The sequence below is a fragment of the Coregonus clupeaformis genome, chromosome 8 (genome assembly GCF_020615455.1).
Source record: "Coregonus clupeaformis isolate EN_2021a chromosome 8, ASM2061545v1, whole genome shotgun sequence".
In the NCBI taxonomy this organism is placed as follows: Eukaryota; Metazoa; Chordata; class Actinopteri; order Salmoniformes; family Salmonidae; genus Coregonus; species Coregonus clupeaformis.
Genome location: NC_059199.1, coordinates 66,476,430 through 66,491,129, shown reverse-complemented (window position 1 = coordinate 66,491,129; position 14,700 = coordinate 66,476,430). Strand labels below are relative to the sequence as shown.

General features: G+C 41.7%; 1 protein-coding gene across 1 annotated transcript; it reads left to right on the top strand.

Moving 5' to 3' along the window:
* The first annotated feature begins 8,097 nt into the window (after nucleotides 1-8,097).
* etaa1a (ETAA1 activator of ATR kinase a) lies at nucleotides 8,098-13,527 on the top strand. The gene is made up of 6 exons (XM_045222416.1): nucleotides 8,098-8,425; nucleotides 8,812-8,946; nucleotides 9,055-9,134; nucleotides 9,376-9,485; nucleotides 9,583-11,312; nucleotides 11,602-13,527. The coding sequence occupies exons 1-6, from the start codon at nucleotides 8,233-8,235 to the stop codon at nucleotides 11,724-11,726; spliced, it is 2,373 nt and encodes a 790-aa protein (XP_045078351.1). The 5' UTR covers nucleotides 8,098-8,232; the 3' UTR covers nucleotides 11,727-13,527.
* The last annotated feature ends 1,173 nt before the right edge of the window (nucleotides 13,528-14,700 follow it).

The following is a 14,700-nucleotide window of genomic DNA, read 5'->3' as shown; positions in this document are numbered from 1 at the left end:
CAGAATCATAACACCACACGAAGCTTCCCGCCCTTCGATATGTGCACATCATTTTTCCCTGACATTGTCAAACCCGTCTATATGAAGAATTTGTTAAGTCCTCACACATGTAATATATAATAGTGGAATATGAAGCTTTTTTATTTTCGTGTTAAACCATTCTACAAGCTACCATTATCACTTTTTAAAGAGTGTTATGGCACATGATGTTGATGTTATTCTTATCTAGTGTGTGTTTTAGTGTTTATGCCTATGGAAAAAGGCATTACAAGTTTAAAGAGCTCACAAGAAAGGTGCAGTTCAAAATGGCCGCCATTCATTAGCACCCCCCTCTAAATCACCATCCCCTTCCAGTTAATGATTCCTCCTTTGTTTGCACTCCCAGTCTGTCTAGACTCCATTCATTTGTCTTGTTTACCAATACACCTAATGACACCAAATGACAAATAATCAATAGCAAGAGGAAAACTGGCACGCGGGGAAACTCAAATCAATCTTCCTAATGACACTGAGTGCCTTGGCCCAACGCTTGTCCATTTACCTTTAGAGATGGCTCAATTAGGTGAAGCTAGTTGCTGAAAAGCAAGTCGCTTTGTCAATAGAAACCAAATACCCCTGAAGAGTATTCTTTTTTTTTGTCGTCTGCAGTGTAACGTGAGTTAGGAGATGTTTGATATCATATATGCGGAGAATATACTACACTTGTTTGATGGTCCTCATTTAAAGTAGGTGGGACTGGGAGTAGTAGGCGGACATGCCGCCAGTGAGTTGAAATAGCAACTCAACACGGGTGAATATGGAGGCAAATAGAAGGCGGCAATGGTAGATACAACGTAATAAAGTGTATATAATAAAGCCCTGCATATATAAATAATCATCCGAATCAAGGTAATTAAGGTAAAAGCTCATAGAGTGCACACACACATATGGTCTCGCAAGTACCACTGATCAAAGGCACATCAACCCCCCCCCCCCATACTCCTCTGGACACCACAACAAAGAGACATATCGGGGCTCAACTAACAAACGACCTTGGGCCTGATGACATCACGTGCCGCCGAGCGGAGTAGAGAGAGAAATTAAGCCATTAGCCCGGTGGCAGCCAGCCTTGCTGTAAATCAAGCCTTTTTCCAATAAGGCTGCCTCGCTTGGTCATCCATCACGGGAGTGGGCGCAGGCGAAGCATGGCGACACAGGAGCCGGGCCGGCCCCAGGATGGAAGAGACATAAACAGTCATAATGATCCCTGTCGGAGTGGGTCACCACCAGCCGCCGCCGCACCCCCTGCAGGAAATAGAAGCACCGTGGTGGGTTCTGCAATTCTGATTGTGATATAGAGGTGATATTGAAAGAAGGAAAGCTTGTGGAGCCTTTGAATGTATCAAACAGTTTGAGCAAAAGTTCTATGCATATCAAGGTAGACCTTAGCAGCTTTTGATGCACTCTCCATATTAAGTTTATTGTATTGCTTTTAATCGTTTTTTGTGTGCAATTTTTTCTTCTTCTATTGTATCGATATGGCATCACATGTAACCTTGTGCCAAGGCTAATTGCTACTGCAGATAGAGATCCGGCTGGTGGATGAGTCGGCACCACATGTACCATTAGAAACCTAAACCTGTTGCAATAGCATTGTGCTGCAAAATGTTCGTAGGCTATAGCAGGACAACGCCCCTGTTCTAAAAGTCCTCTTCAACTCCTTTCTGTAAAGGAAGTTAATTTCCATTAACTTTTTACATCTCTCTGATGGTAGCACACTTTACGTTCATCTCTCAGGGGCGCAAGCAAGTGGAGAAATAGTGTCCATAAAAGTTGCACAGATGGATGAAACAGTCTTATGAAGACCAATATGACATGTGTGGGAAATGTAATATCTCAAATATGTACAGTCAAAATAAAAGCAACTATTGCCAAAGACGGGATAATCTCAGTTTTTCATTGCAGTGCGGTGATTGCAGGCTGGTTCCCGATAGTCCAGTAAAGTTTCTCCATAAATTGAAACAGCCCTTGTCCTGGAACAGCCAAGCAGGCTTCACTTTGCCTCCAGGGAACCAGATATGAAATTAGTCTGGGAAACAAGTTATGCTGCTGTACACACACAGTGCTCAGTTGAACCCTCTCATAGTAGATCTGGGTCTGTATTCATAAAGCAACTCAGAGTAGGAGTGCTGTTCTACACTCAGGTCCCCCCTGTAATCTCATACAATATGATCTAAAAGGCAAAAGGTCCTAGATTAGCACTCCTTTTCTGAAATGCTTTATGAATACAGGTGGTGTAAGAACATCACATGACAGGTGGTCTGGAGGTTGAATAATAATGGTGCTTCATGAACATGCTTTAGTGCAGACCCTTGATATTACAGTGTTTGTTGTTTTTAATGAAGCCCTAACAAGATCAATTGATTGAAATGGGTTCTGCTGCTGTACTGTAATGTATCCTAACAAAGCCTAAAATAACCCCATTCTCAATTATCCATCACATGTGGGACTATGTGCTCTGTTCAAGAGTCAAAGTTTTGACAGTTCATGCTTTCGGTGGAGGAGTACTGTTTTAGCCCTCGGGTTAACTCAAACAAAAATGAGGCAATCAATGTGCATGCAATGTTAGTTGCTTTAAGCATAGTTTAAGGATGGTTGGAGATCTCATTGGCACCTCTTGACAAACTGACAAATGCTGCCCTTTTCCCTCAGGACACACAACTTATTGAGTTGTGCTCTGTGTCTCCCATTCATATTTCTCACAATACTAGGAACTGAGAGCCATATGACATGCATTACATTACAATGGCTCAGACCAGTCAGTGGCAATAAATGCTGTATTAAACTCAACCTAAACACATGCATATTTTACATTGAAGCGAATAAGTGGGCACTTTAGGGGTAACTTTTTGGAGCGCTTTCAGTTGGATCTGACTGAGCCACTTATCATATAATTTATGGTCCGGTAATGAAACTGTAACTGAGAGTAATTTTCACACATTAAAGTGTGTGTTGAAGTGGAAATCTAAAGGGGGCTCTCGAAATATTATATTTCAAGTGCAGCGTGTGTAAACGGTATGCCAACGCTCTGGGAAACTTAACAAATGTGTTTATCGATAAAGTTCTGTTTCAAGAGTGGCCAAGGGTTTAGCTGCACATCTCCCAATATTAAAAAGTGAATCCGATAGTCAAAGGAAGGCATTCAATGCAGTTGTGACATCGTGTCTGCTCGGTTGTCTTTTTTGCTTCATCTAGCCTCTTCTCTGAGTCAAGGGCCAACACCCATGTTTCATTGAGTTAAGTGTTTTTCAATGAAAAAGTGCTTCATGCTTTTCTCAGGCGACATTCTCTCCAGAAATATCCTTGTCTTTCAGTAGTTAAGCAATGACTCCACTGTTTTGAATTAGGACATCTTTATACCTGATCACTTTGAAGTGATTTTTTCTTTCTTTCTGGATGACACCATTTTGGGCCAAATGTTTCCACGGAAGCAGCCATTTTCCAGTTTTGGGGGAATTCTGAGATTTCAACAAAGCACCCTATTTCTCATTACTGTTAAATTGCCTAATTTCTTTCATTTTATTCTTCAAATAAATGTGTCTGAAACACAATGACAGTTTCTTGGAGGCCTGTTAAAAATACCAGGAAAAACTAAAATAAATACTTTATGAGACAATAGTTGCGTCCCCACAAGCTATAAATATATATTTTGGGAGGGGAAGGGGGTTGGAGTCCCCACGGAGGTCAGGCCCCCCAGATAGCATATGAACACGTCATAAGCCATGAAAGAAATGTTTAGAATGACAGGAAATTAGCTTTAAAACTGCCTCATGGCAAAATGTGTAGAATCGCAGGAAATTAGCTCAGAGATTCTTGAAAGTCAGGACAATCCTAGTCTGGTGGGAAACTTAACATTTTACAGTTGAACAAATTTGATTTTGTAGCATTATTTGAGCTTAAAATTTACATTTAGGAGAATGTTATAAGGGGAAAAGATTTGTTTGGGGAGTTTTCTAAATAATTTCAATATTATTCACTTCCATGTCAGCTCTATGCCTGAAATGCCCTTGTCCCACCAAAGGATCCCAGTTTTTAAATAATCTTATATCGTTTCTTGCAATAGCCCTCTGTGACATTAAATACAATTTCTCTCAAAACTGTGATTCCTAAAGATGTGTCCGGATATTTGATCAACTCCGTCAGATTTGTCTAAAATCCTGAATTATACTTAACAAAAATATAAACGCAACATGTAAAGTGTTGGTCCCATGTTTCATGAGCTGAAATAAAAGATCCCCAGAAATGTTCCATATGCACAAAAAGCTTATTTCTCTCAAATGTAGTGCACACATTTGTTTACATCCCTGTTAGTGAGCATTTCTACTTTGCCAAGATAATCCATCACCTGACAGGTGTGGCATATCAAGAAGCTGATTAAACAGCATGATCATTACACAGGTGCACCTTGTGCAGGGGACAATAAAAGGCCACTCTAAAATGTGCAGTTTTGTCACACAACACCATGCCACAGATGTCTCAAGTTTTGAGGGAGCGTGCAATTGGCATGCTGACTGCATGAATGTCCACCTGAGCTGTTGCCAGATAATGTAATGTTCATTTCTCTACCATAAGCCTCCTTCAACACCGTTTTAGAGAATTTGGCAGTACGTTCAACCAGCCTCACAACTATAGTCCATGTGTAACCACCCCAGCCCAGGACCTCCACGGCCGGCTTCTTCACCTGCGGGATAGTCTGAGACTAGTCCCCGGACAGCTGATGAAACTGAGGAGTATTTCTGTCTGTAATAAAGCCCTTTTTTGGGGAAAAACTCATTCTGATTGGCTGGGCCTGGCTCCCCAGTGGGTGGCTGTGCCACTGCCCAGTCATGTGAAATCCATAGGCATGTTGTGTAAATCAAATGATACAAACCCCCAAAAAATCAATTTTAATTCCAGGTTGTAAGGCAACAAAATAGGAAAAATGCCAAGGGGGATGAATACTTTCGCAAGCCACTGTATGGTTCTATGTAGAACCCTTCTTGCCTTCCAAAGAATCATCAAATAACCCTTCCTTGCAAAAACAGTCCTTAGGATGTTAAAGGTTCTAGGTAGAACCCTTTGCCATACAAAGAACCCTTGTTCCAAAAAGGGTTCTTCTGATAATAACGGTAATTGGTAGAACCCTATCCCTCCGCAAAGAACCCTTTTGGAACCTTTTTTCCTAAGAGTGTAGGCCTAAGTAGACAATGATTGAGGAGAGATTACAGAACATAATCTGAGACGGCTCTAAAGAGATCTGCTAACCTAAAAGCTCTGTGCTCTTTTATTAGAGCCTAGGCCATTGTCACGGCTCACATTTTAAATGTTTTTTGGGAAAAGTTATTCAGCCCCATAGAAGCCTACCCACTCTAATGCAAAAAACAGGTAGGTACCTTTTTCCCTCTGACAGCACGGCGATGGATTATTTTTCAGTGCATAGAAACACAACGTTTTCTTTAGCACAGCAGGGTATTCTATTCCAAGGCACCCTCCATGAAATATTGTGCATATCTGTCTTTGGCCGTGAGCCAGTTGCAGTGGTACGGCATTTCAAAGTGAAGGGATGTTGATGAATGCTAGGATTTTCGTCACAGTCCGGAATCACCAAGGGATACATAACTAACTTTACCCTCATTGGAAGCTCAACAGTGTGTAAACACACAACATTAGCCTAGAGGAGCCAGGAAATATTTGGCATATTCTATGTGTACAGAATATCACCCATTGTAGCCTGCAATGAATTACATGTATCTGTATGCTTATATCTTGCCCTTCAAATTTAAGGCCCACTGGTTTCTGATGAACCCCCACACTGCCAGTGGCAAAGCACTCAGGCACGAGAGGAGCAGACGGTGCTGGGGTTCTCTCTGAAATTCCACCAAACTACCACAGCTGTTACTGTGATCTGCAATAGGCTCCATTTACACCAATGACATTCCCCTAATGAACTCACCAATTAGGTGCTTCACCATTAGGTTCCATATAACCACCTATGGCTAGATAAACAAATGAAGTAAGGCCAATGTGTTGAGGTGTGGGGCTCTGTACAGTCATGGTATTCCCTCCAAGGCAAATTACATTTTGGTTTTGAATTTTCCAACAAAAGAGGCCACCAAGGCATCTCCTGGCTGAGGGTTTGACGCTTCATACCTAAATTGGAAGTGACGGGCCTATGGCCCCTGCTCTTTCATCTCACTATCATTTGGGCGGAGTGTTCACATTTGGTGTGACAGAGGGTGTTACAGTGACTTTTCACCGTGCTGCAGCAGCAGACATTGCCTCCAGTCTTTTCCGAGAAAGAGCCTGATGAGGCCCATATGAAATATATTATAGGTGCCAGGACAAAAATGGATATACAATTTATACAATACCTCATACGTTATTTTGATTTTTAAGAACAAAAAGCAAAAAAGTGAAATGTCCATTCAGATAGTCATTGCTTTCCCCCCTTGGGTGAAATGTAAAAAAATAGACATTATCCATTTACATTACATTTTATGAATGTATAATTACATTCAAGTGACATTAGAAATCTATCATAATAACAGTAGGCCTAGTTAGTTAAGGGACCAGGTGGGATGATGGGCATGATGATAACTGGCCACTGTGGTTTCAGAGCAAGATATGCCATATAAAGATCTAGACCTCATAATAAACATGGACTACGCCATTGAATATATAGATAAATAATAATAATAATAATAATAATAATGAAGAAATAATAATTTAATGTATCCTTTATTTAACCAAATTCAACTAAATAATTCATAACAAAGCTAACATTTCCAATTCGGAACAGTAACTATTTTAGTTGTATGTTGTCGTTGTATCCCTATGCATGCTTGTACAGTCGTGGTCAAAAGTTTTGAGAATGACACAAATACTAATTTTCACAAAGTCTGCTGCCTCAGTTTTTATGATGGCAATTTGCAATGTCATGAAGAGTGATCAGATGAATTGCAATTAATTGCAAAGTCCCTCTTTGCCATGAAAATTAACTTAATCCCAAAAAAACATGTCCACTGCATTTCAGCCCTGCCACAAAAGGACCAGCTGCCATCATGTCAGTGATTATCTCGTTAACACAGGTGAGAGTGTTGACGAGGACAAGGCTGGAGATCACTCTGTTATGCTGATTGAGTTAGAATAACAGACTGGAAGCTTTAAAAGGAAGGTGGTGCTTGAAATCATTGTTCTTCCTCTGTTAACCATGGTTACCTGTAAGGAAACACGTGCTGTCATCATTGCTTTGCACAAAAAGGGCTTCACAGGCAAGGATATTGCTGCTAGTAAGATTGCACCTTAATCAACCATTTATCGGATCATCAAGAACTTCAAGGAGAGAGGTTCAATTGTTGTGAAGAAGGCGTCAGGGCACCCAAGAAAGTCTAGCAAGCACCAGGACCGTCTCCTAAAGTTGATTAAGCTGCGGGATCGGGCACCACCAGTGCAGAGCTTGCTCAGGAATGGCAGCAGGCAGGTGTGAGTGCATCTGCACGCACAGTGAGGCAAATACTTTTGGAGGATGGCCTGGTGTCAAGAAGGGCAGCAAAGAAGCCACTTCTCTCCAGGAAAAACATCAGGGACAGACTGATATTCTGCAAAAGGTACAGGGATTGGACTGCTGAGGACTGGGGTAAAGTCATTTTCTCTGATGAATCCCCTTTCCGATTGTTTGGGGCATCCGGAAAACATCTTGTCCGGAGAAGACTCCAAGCATTGATTATGCAAGAATGGGCTGCCATCAGTCAGGATGTGGCCCAGAAGTTAATTGACAGCATGCCAGTGCGGATTGCAGAGGTCTTGAAAAAGAAGGGTCAACACTGCAAATATTGACTCTTTGCATATACTTAATGTAATTGTCAATAAAAGCCTTTGACACTTATGGAATGCTTGTAATTATACTTCAGTATACCATAGTAACATCTGACAAATATCTCATAACACTGAAGCAGCGAACTTTGTGAAGACAAATACTTGTGTCATTCTCAAAACTTTTGAACACGACTGTATGTGATGCGCAGCAACAACGCAAATTGGATGACCTCGAAAACAAATCTTTCTGGAACAGAAGTCGAACTGAATCATGGGAACAACATGGCGGAATGTTTGAATGTCTGGTGGTCTAAAACAACTTGTCTACATTTCGCTATTACACGATGTATTTAAAGATATTCTGGTACCTACATATGTTTATATGAAGTTTGACTATAAATGCCAGTTACTATCCCTGCGAACAATATGACAGAATGGCGAAAATATTGTGAAACGTCCGCGTCGGGAATGACAGATGGTTTAGACGAGAGCAAGCAAGGTGGTGGGAAGCCGAAAACAAACAGACTGAGAAGAAGCCTCAGACAAACGCAGGCAACTCCATCTCTCATTGATTCTCCAAAAACCTGTCAAGGTCGGTAGCTTGCAAGCCATGATGTGTTGAATTGACCTGTCACTGATTCAGCTAGCTAAATAGTTCTTCCTGTAGCCAGTAAGTTATGAAAACAGCTTATTAGCTCCTATGTACCGTAACTAGCTTATTTATGTGCAGTGTTGGTCTACTAACGTTTCTTGTGCTAACGTTAGTTAGTTATATAACGTTAGCTATTTTCTAGCTAGATGGTGCCCAACGCAAACTAGTTAGTAGCAGACTGAACTCCACTCCATGTTGAAGGAAGTTTAGTTCGCAAACTAGCTAGGAGCTAATGTCATGTAGCTAACTACTTTTTTTGTTTAGTTTAGATAGCTAACTGTTACCACGTGAGCCAATTACATAATCATTCACATCTCTACCATCAGATTTCAAGACGCCAACTCGTGTGACAAGATCGAGATACAACAATGTATTCAACAAAGGAGAGTCGCCAATTAATGAATCAGAACTTCAACAGGATATAATTTGGGATGCAACCTCCCCTTCACCCCTTAGGACAGGCAATTATATTTACATGTCAATATAACTACACATGTAGTAGGCTAAGCAGTGATGATCAATTTAAAGTTTACCTTATTTGTCTTAACTTTTTTCATGTTCTTTCTTAGGTAGCAAAAGAGGCAAGAAGTACTCAGCAAATGTTGGAATTGTGGACATTTCCGAAATCGTCAACAGGATAGCTCCCAAGGTTAGTAACACTGGCTAACTAGCCACACGTGTGCCATCAAATAAATGTATAAAACATTTCAAGCTATAACAATATTCATTACTAGACCCAGTGATGTGATTTTCTCATACTTCATCATATATCCAACCTTTTTCATTGGGCTCTTACTTAGTATAGTGCTGCTCAATACTCACAGATACTATGTTATGTTATTCTGAAATATTTACTGTAGTAATATTTAGTATAATTTATCTTATTTAAGCATGGGAGACCTGTAGTTCCAGAGTCATCCTTGCTCCAGTGGATTGGAGACAGTGCTATTCCCTGCACCCCAGAGATGCAGCAGCCCAAGGCCAAGAAGAAATCCCCAAGGCAATATAACATGCTCCTCCTCTCTTCTACATTGTACAGTTATTAGAATAGAGCTTGTCACTTGCAAATAGCTACATTATTTTTTTCTTCCCTACAGGCCAAATGGAGTGGACGACCTTTTAAAGTTGGCGAAACAGTTTGATTTCAACATGTTTCGGCAAGATGAAGAACGAGTCAATGATATGCACGAGCAGAGTTTGCAGCTTCTGTCAGACTCGGAGGACATATTGGATTTAGATGGCAACGAGAACCAGCCTCCGCCCTTACTGAGTAATGTCACACCTGAAAGCCCACAGTCCGCCCTTAAAACAAACAGCATGAGAAACTCCAAAGACCAGATACCTCCTGACCATGAGATGGAAGATGATTTTGATTTTTTATTTGATGGACCAACTCAACACATAAGTGGTAATTTAAGTCAGAATTCATTGCCTCAGTCCTTGGAGGTGAAGACTGCTCTCACTGTGTCCTCCAAAGCCATTCCTGGAAAATATCCTGATTCCATACATGGCCACACTTCGACCGTCTCCTCATCACATCCTGTCAAAAGAAGCTCCGCAAATAATAACTTTGACGACGACTGGGAAAATGACAATTTGCTGGATGACTCGCTGGTTTTTGAGATGACCCAAAACCCAGACCTCTTTGCCACTCCTAATCATTGTTCGACCCAAAGAGGGTCGAATGAAACAAAACATGAAAACAACAACCCCTCAGCCATTTCCAAAAATGCTCTTCAAGGAAGTAGAGAGACAACACCAGCTGTGTCTAAAGGACAGAGTGAAACTGTGAAAAACAGAAAAACTTTCACGCTTGAAGCAAATCCTAATGTACAAGCGAAAAGTATCCTCTCAGAGGCATTACCAAAAGCAGGGCATGTCTCCGACACTGTCAAACCAGCACCACATAGGAACGTACAGCAAAACCAACCAAGTCTCTTTCCAATCAACAAAGCTCAGTCTATGGAGTCCAGTTACCAACGTAGCCAGCAAACGCAGCACCAGTCTAATGGAATAAAGACTTGGCCGCAGGTGCCTCTTTTTCAAAGTACATCGATCTCAACCAGCTCAAGCACATCAACCTCCACCAACTCTTATTCAACGTGGCCCCTTCAGGCTGAGAATAGCTCTTACCAAAAGCCCACAGAGAACCACAATATGAAGGGAACCGGTATCAAGGCCCCAGCTAGCCACAGCGTCGTCCCAGAGGACGACTTGGACTCTCTCTTCGCTTCTGACTCCATCTGGGATGACAAAGACGATGACCTATTGTGCCAAGCATGTGATAACCTGGAAAGCCAGGTACAGAGCATGGAGGACCCTGTTATCACACACTCCCATTCCCTGCCCAGTAATCAGACAGAAAGCCAGAAGTTTGTCCCTGTCTCTGCACCTTTGAATAGCAGCAGATACAATGTAAATCAAACGACCGAGACCACACAATTCAAATATCCCAACATTTCAGTTTATTCACAATCGGCCCCTGGGAACGGTAACACTTTTACCCACTCTCTCCATAACAACAAAGTACCTGTTACTGTGGTCTCTGGTTCTAACAGACCGAGTTACAATGCCTCAGCTGAAAATGCTACCGCTAACTCCATGTATAGGCTACAGAACCCTGCAGTAGGAGAAGGGCCATACAAAAGTACTCGGGTCAAAAGCACTTGTGTAGCTGGGAGCACAGCTAATCAACAAGGCACTGGGAGTGGAGCGCGGCCGTCGTCATTCCCGTCACCTGTAAATGTGACTGAAACCTCCACTCAGTTCACCTTTAAGAGACAGTCTGGCTGCGCGTCCAACCCTGTCATCCCTGTGACCAACAAAGGTAAGCTACCTTGAATTGTCTGAGACAGCAAAGAAATGTGTTATGCAGCTGTGAAAAAGGGTTGAATCTCAACTTGAAACGTGTAAATGTATTGACGTCAATGCATATTTTATGAGGTCAATGCGTTATTTTATGTGGACCTTCGATTAAAGCATTTGGGCCCAGAATATTGGACCCTTCTATTGCTGTGATAAAATAGTAAGTCATATTTATTAGACTTGTACTTCACTGAGAGTCAATGATGGCGTAACCCTTCTCTGACTCATCTGCCTATCCTCATTTTTTTCAGCATTCGCTTCGACCGAAGCAGCTGGGAAATGTTCTGTGGTGGAGATTGAACTGAAGAAACAGCAGGCCATGGAGAGGAGACGACAACGGATGCAGACTGCCCACAAGCTATGGGCTCCAACCTGAGGCTGGGACAGTGCACATATACAAGAAGATTCCCAATTATAGTTGGACAGTGTTGGCCAACTCTAAACGCTGACTTGTGCTAGACTGACCATACAGAGGTCTTGAAAGTAAACCTACTAGAGTTGTTGTAGCCTTGTACTACCATCCTGATCTCGTAGCGAAACAGAATGTAAGCTCGCTAGACTGGGATGGTTGGACGAGGCTAGTGCTGCCTTTCTCTGTGTTCCAACTCATCATTTACATCACTCAATCCATTCCTGAATGATTTTAATAATATTAATATAAATGTTCTTATTTACGTTAAACGGTTGGAAAGATTTTAATAAATTAACTTTTTTTCAGGGAGTATGTTATCAGTTGTGTTTGCAGAATAGGCTAAGCCTGTCCTGTCACCTTTTCATTATATTGTATATCAGTTGTGTAAATTACATAGCATTACAACATGAGCAGTTTTCCGATATAAAACACGAGTCGCCTTGTGCTCTGTCAGGAAAAACTTATGTTTACCTTGTCTTTTTTTTGGACAATGTTTGTCATTTGCACAATAATGAAACTGCCTCAAAACATGGCACACAGATATTAAAGTTGCAAAAAGATTTCCCCCCCTTTTTCCAGACAATACTATCTTGTGTACAGCAGTGACATCTAGTGTCCTTTTGTTTCTGTATCATGTAGGTTCACTCTTCCTTTAGCATACCATAATTAATTATTGTGGAATACAACAATTGAGTGTAAGTGAACTACTGTCACTAAGCACAAAATAACCAGTCCGATGCAACAGCCAACACAGGACGATGAGCTCCTTTAGGACCGGCACACATAGTAATGAGTAGTGCTTTCAACAGAGTGGGCGTTGTCCCAAATGGCACCCTATTCCCTGTATAGTGCACTACTTTTAACCAGGGCCATAAGGAACTAAATAGAGAGTAGGGTGCCATTTAGGATGCACACATGGTTTAAGCCTTGTTTATACCTGGTGCTAACATCTGTCCTTTCTCCTGATCCTATCCACAATCTGATTGTGCCCACATTGTAGCCGTTGCATCTACACATGGTTGTAAAATGTCTCTCTTGTCTGTCCACATTGTGACCAGATATCCTGGTCCCTCCCTGTATGCAAATTTTTTGACAGATTCTTTCAAAATAATATTAATGTATTAATTCTAAGCAATTAATTGATGCCATAAGCCAATGGTGATACCTGTCAATTAATTTAGAGACCTGTATAATGATGATTTCAATAGTTTGATCATTCAGAACTGTTTACACTTGATTGATATCCAGATACAATGGGTCCCCGGCTACCTCCGGAGTTGGTCAGGAAGATCTGATCACAATTAGATCACAATGCATCTTTTAATCGTCTACACCTGTCTAAAAATGTGGGCACAATCAGAATGTGGACAAGATCAGAACAAATTATGCCTCTTAGAACCAGGTATAAACAGGGCTTTAGAAAGGTTTGAAAGTGGCTTTGCCTTCGTCTACACCACACATGCAGTCTGGTAGAGCGTGTGAGTAGAGACCTGAACCCTTTCAGGGTCCTGTAACTTGGGATCTTATGAATCCTTCAGCCATAGTCGAATATCAGTTTGCACCGTGGGAGCCTCAGGATCTGGCCCTGACTGAACAGTCCACTCGGTTGGATTTGGCCCCACTTCAATCACATCCACACCATGTATCACTTTATTACATAGATCCTTTCCACTCGGTTATTCCAGGAGCTGTATTGGTCTGTCTGCAAACTCTGCTCACCGTCTTGATGGGACAAAGCATAGACAATAAAGGAATCTTACTGTAATGTCTATGGTGAACCCTTCAATCCAGCGCACACACACACCACTCAAAACCTTGAGGGAATCTTACTGTTAAAGTGATGCTCCAGGACTTTTGTATAAATTCAGACAGTCGTTTTGAAAGTAGTGCTCACGAGCAAAAATGGGTCCCCGAAAATTGTGCACAATTTTGTACTACGTCACCTGCAATTACATTTTTTATTTATTTTTGCAATTCGTATGATATGTTACGAATTTGTAAGTGCTTAAGATTCTGAACTGCATCTTTAAGTCTATGAAGATTGGCAAATCATTCAACCCAGCACACACACCACTCAGTGCGTTTCAGTTTCATCCGAGGAGTGCTCCGAGGCACCTTGCTCAGCAGCCCAGCCTATGCAGTCAACCCATCCGGACGGACTTGTCAGGTCCCTTCATTAGTAGGCTGGCAGCTGTCTGATGGAGAGATAGGCTTGCTACCTACCCCGGCTGGGGCACATGTAAGGAGAGTCGCGTTATCATCAGACAGGTGTGTAACTGTACCGGTAGTATTGTTGCTGCAAATCAGTGGCACCAAGATGCCAATCTCCTACCTACCGGACTTAATCACAAAGCTATTGTCTCACAACGTTGTTTCGTTATAAAAAATTATCCGTTTGTAAAAGGGATTTGACTAGACCCTCTCTTGCCAAATGTAAATAACACTATTTCACAGTTCACTATTGCAAATGTTTTAAAGAAAACTGGGAGGAGTTTTGTATTGATATCACCTCCTACACGAAACACCTAAGGGGAACAGTTTGTGGTTTTATGGCCCACCTGACACCTAGAACAAGATGGCTGAAAGTGTTAACTGCAGATAATGTTTCCCTGTTGCAGCCACCTAACAATCGCTTCAGGTGAAATTACGTTATCTGAGAATTGCATTGAACTCCCAATGACCCCTTCTTTGCCCCAATTCACGGCGTTCCATTAATTAGTCTAGTCCCAATCAGTGAGGACACTGATATTTCTAGGCTTCCTTTGTCCCAAATGGCACCCTATTCCCTATATAGTGCACTGCTTTGACCAGGGACCATCCTCATATAATAACTGTCTTTGTTGCTTAGCCTGAATCAACTGATCAGTCAGTTCACCTATCTCAGGGAAACCTGAAAGCTTGCAGGTCATTTGAGCAATATCGAATCTCATTGACATGG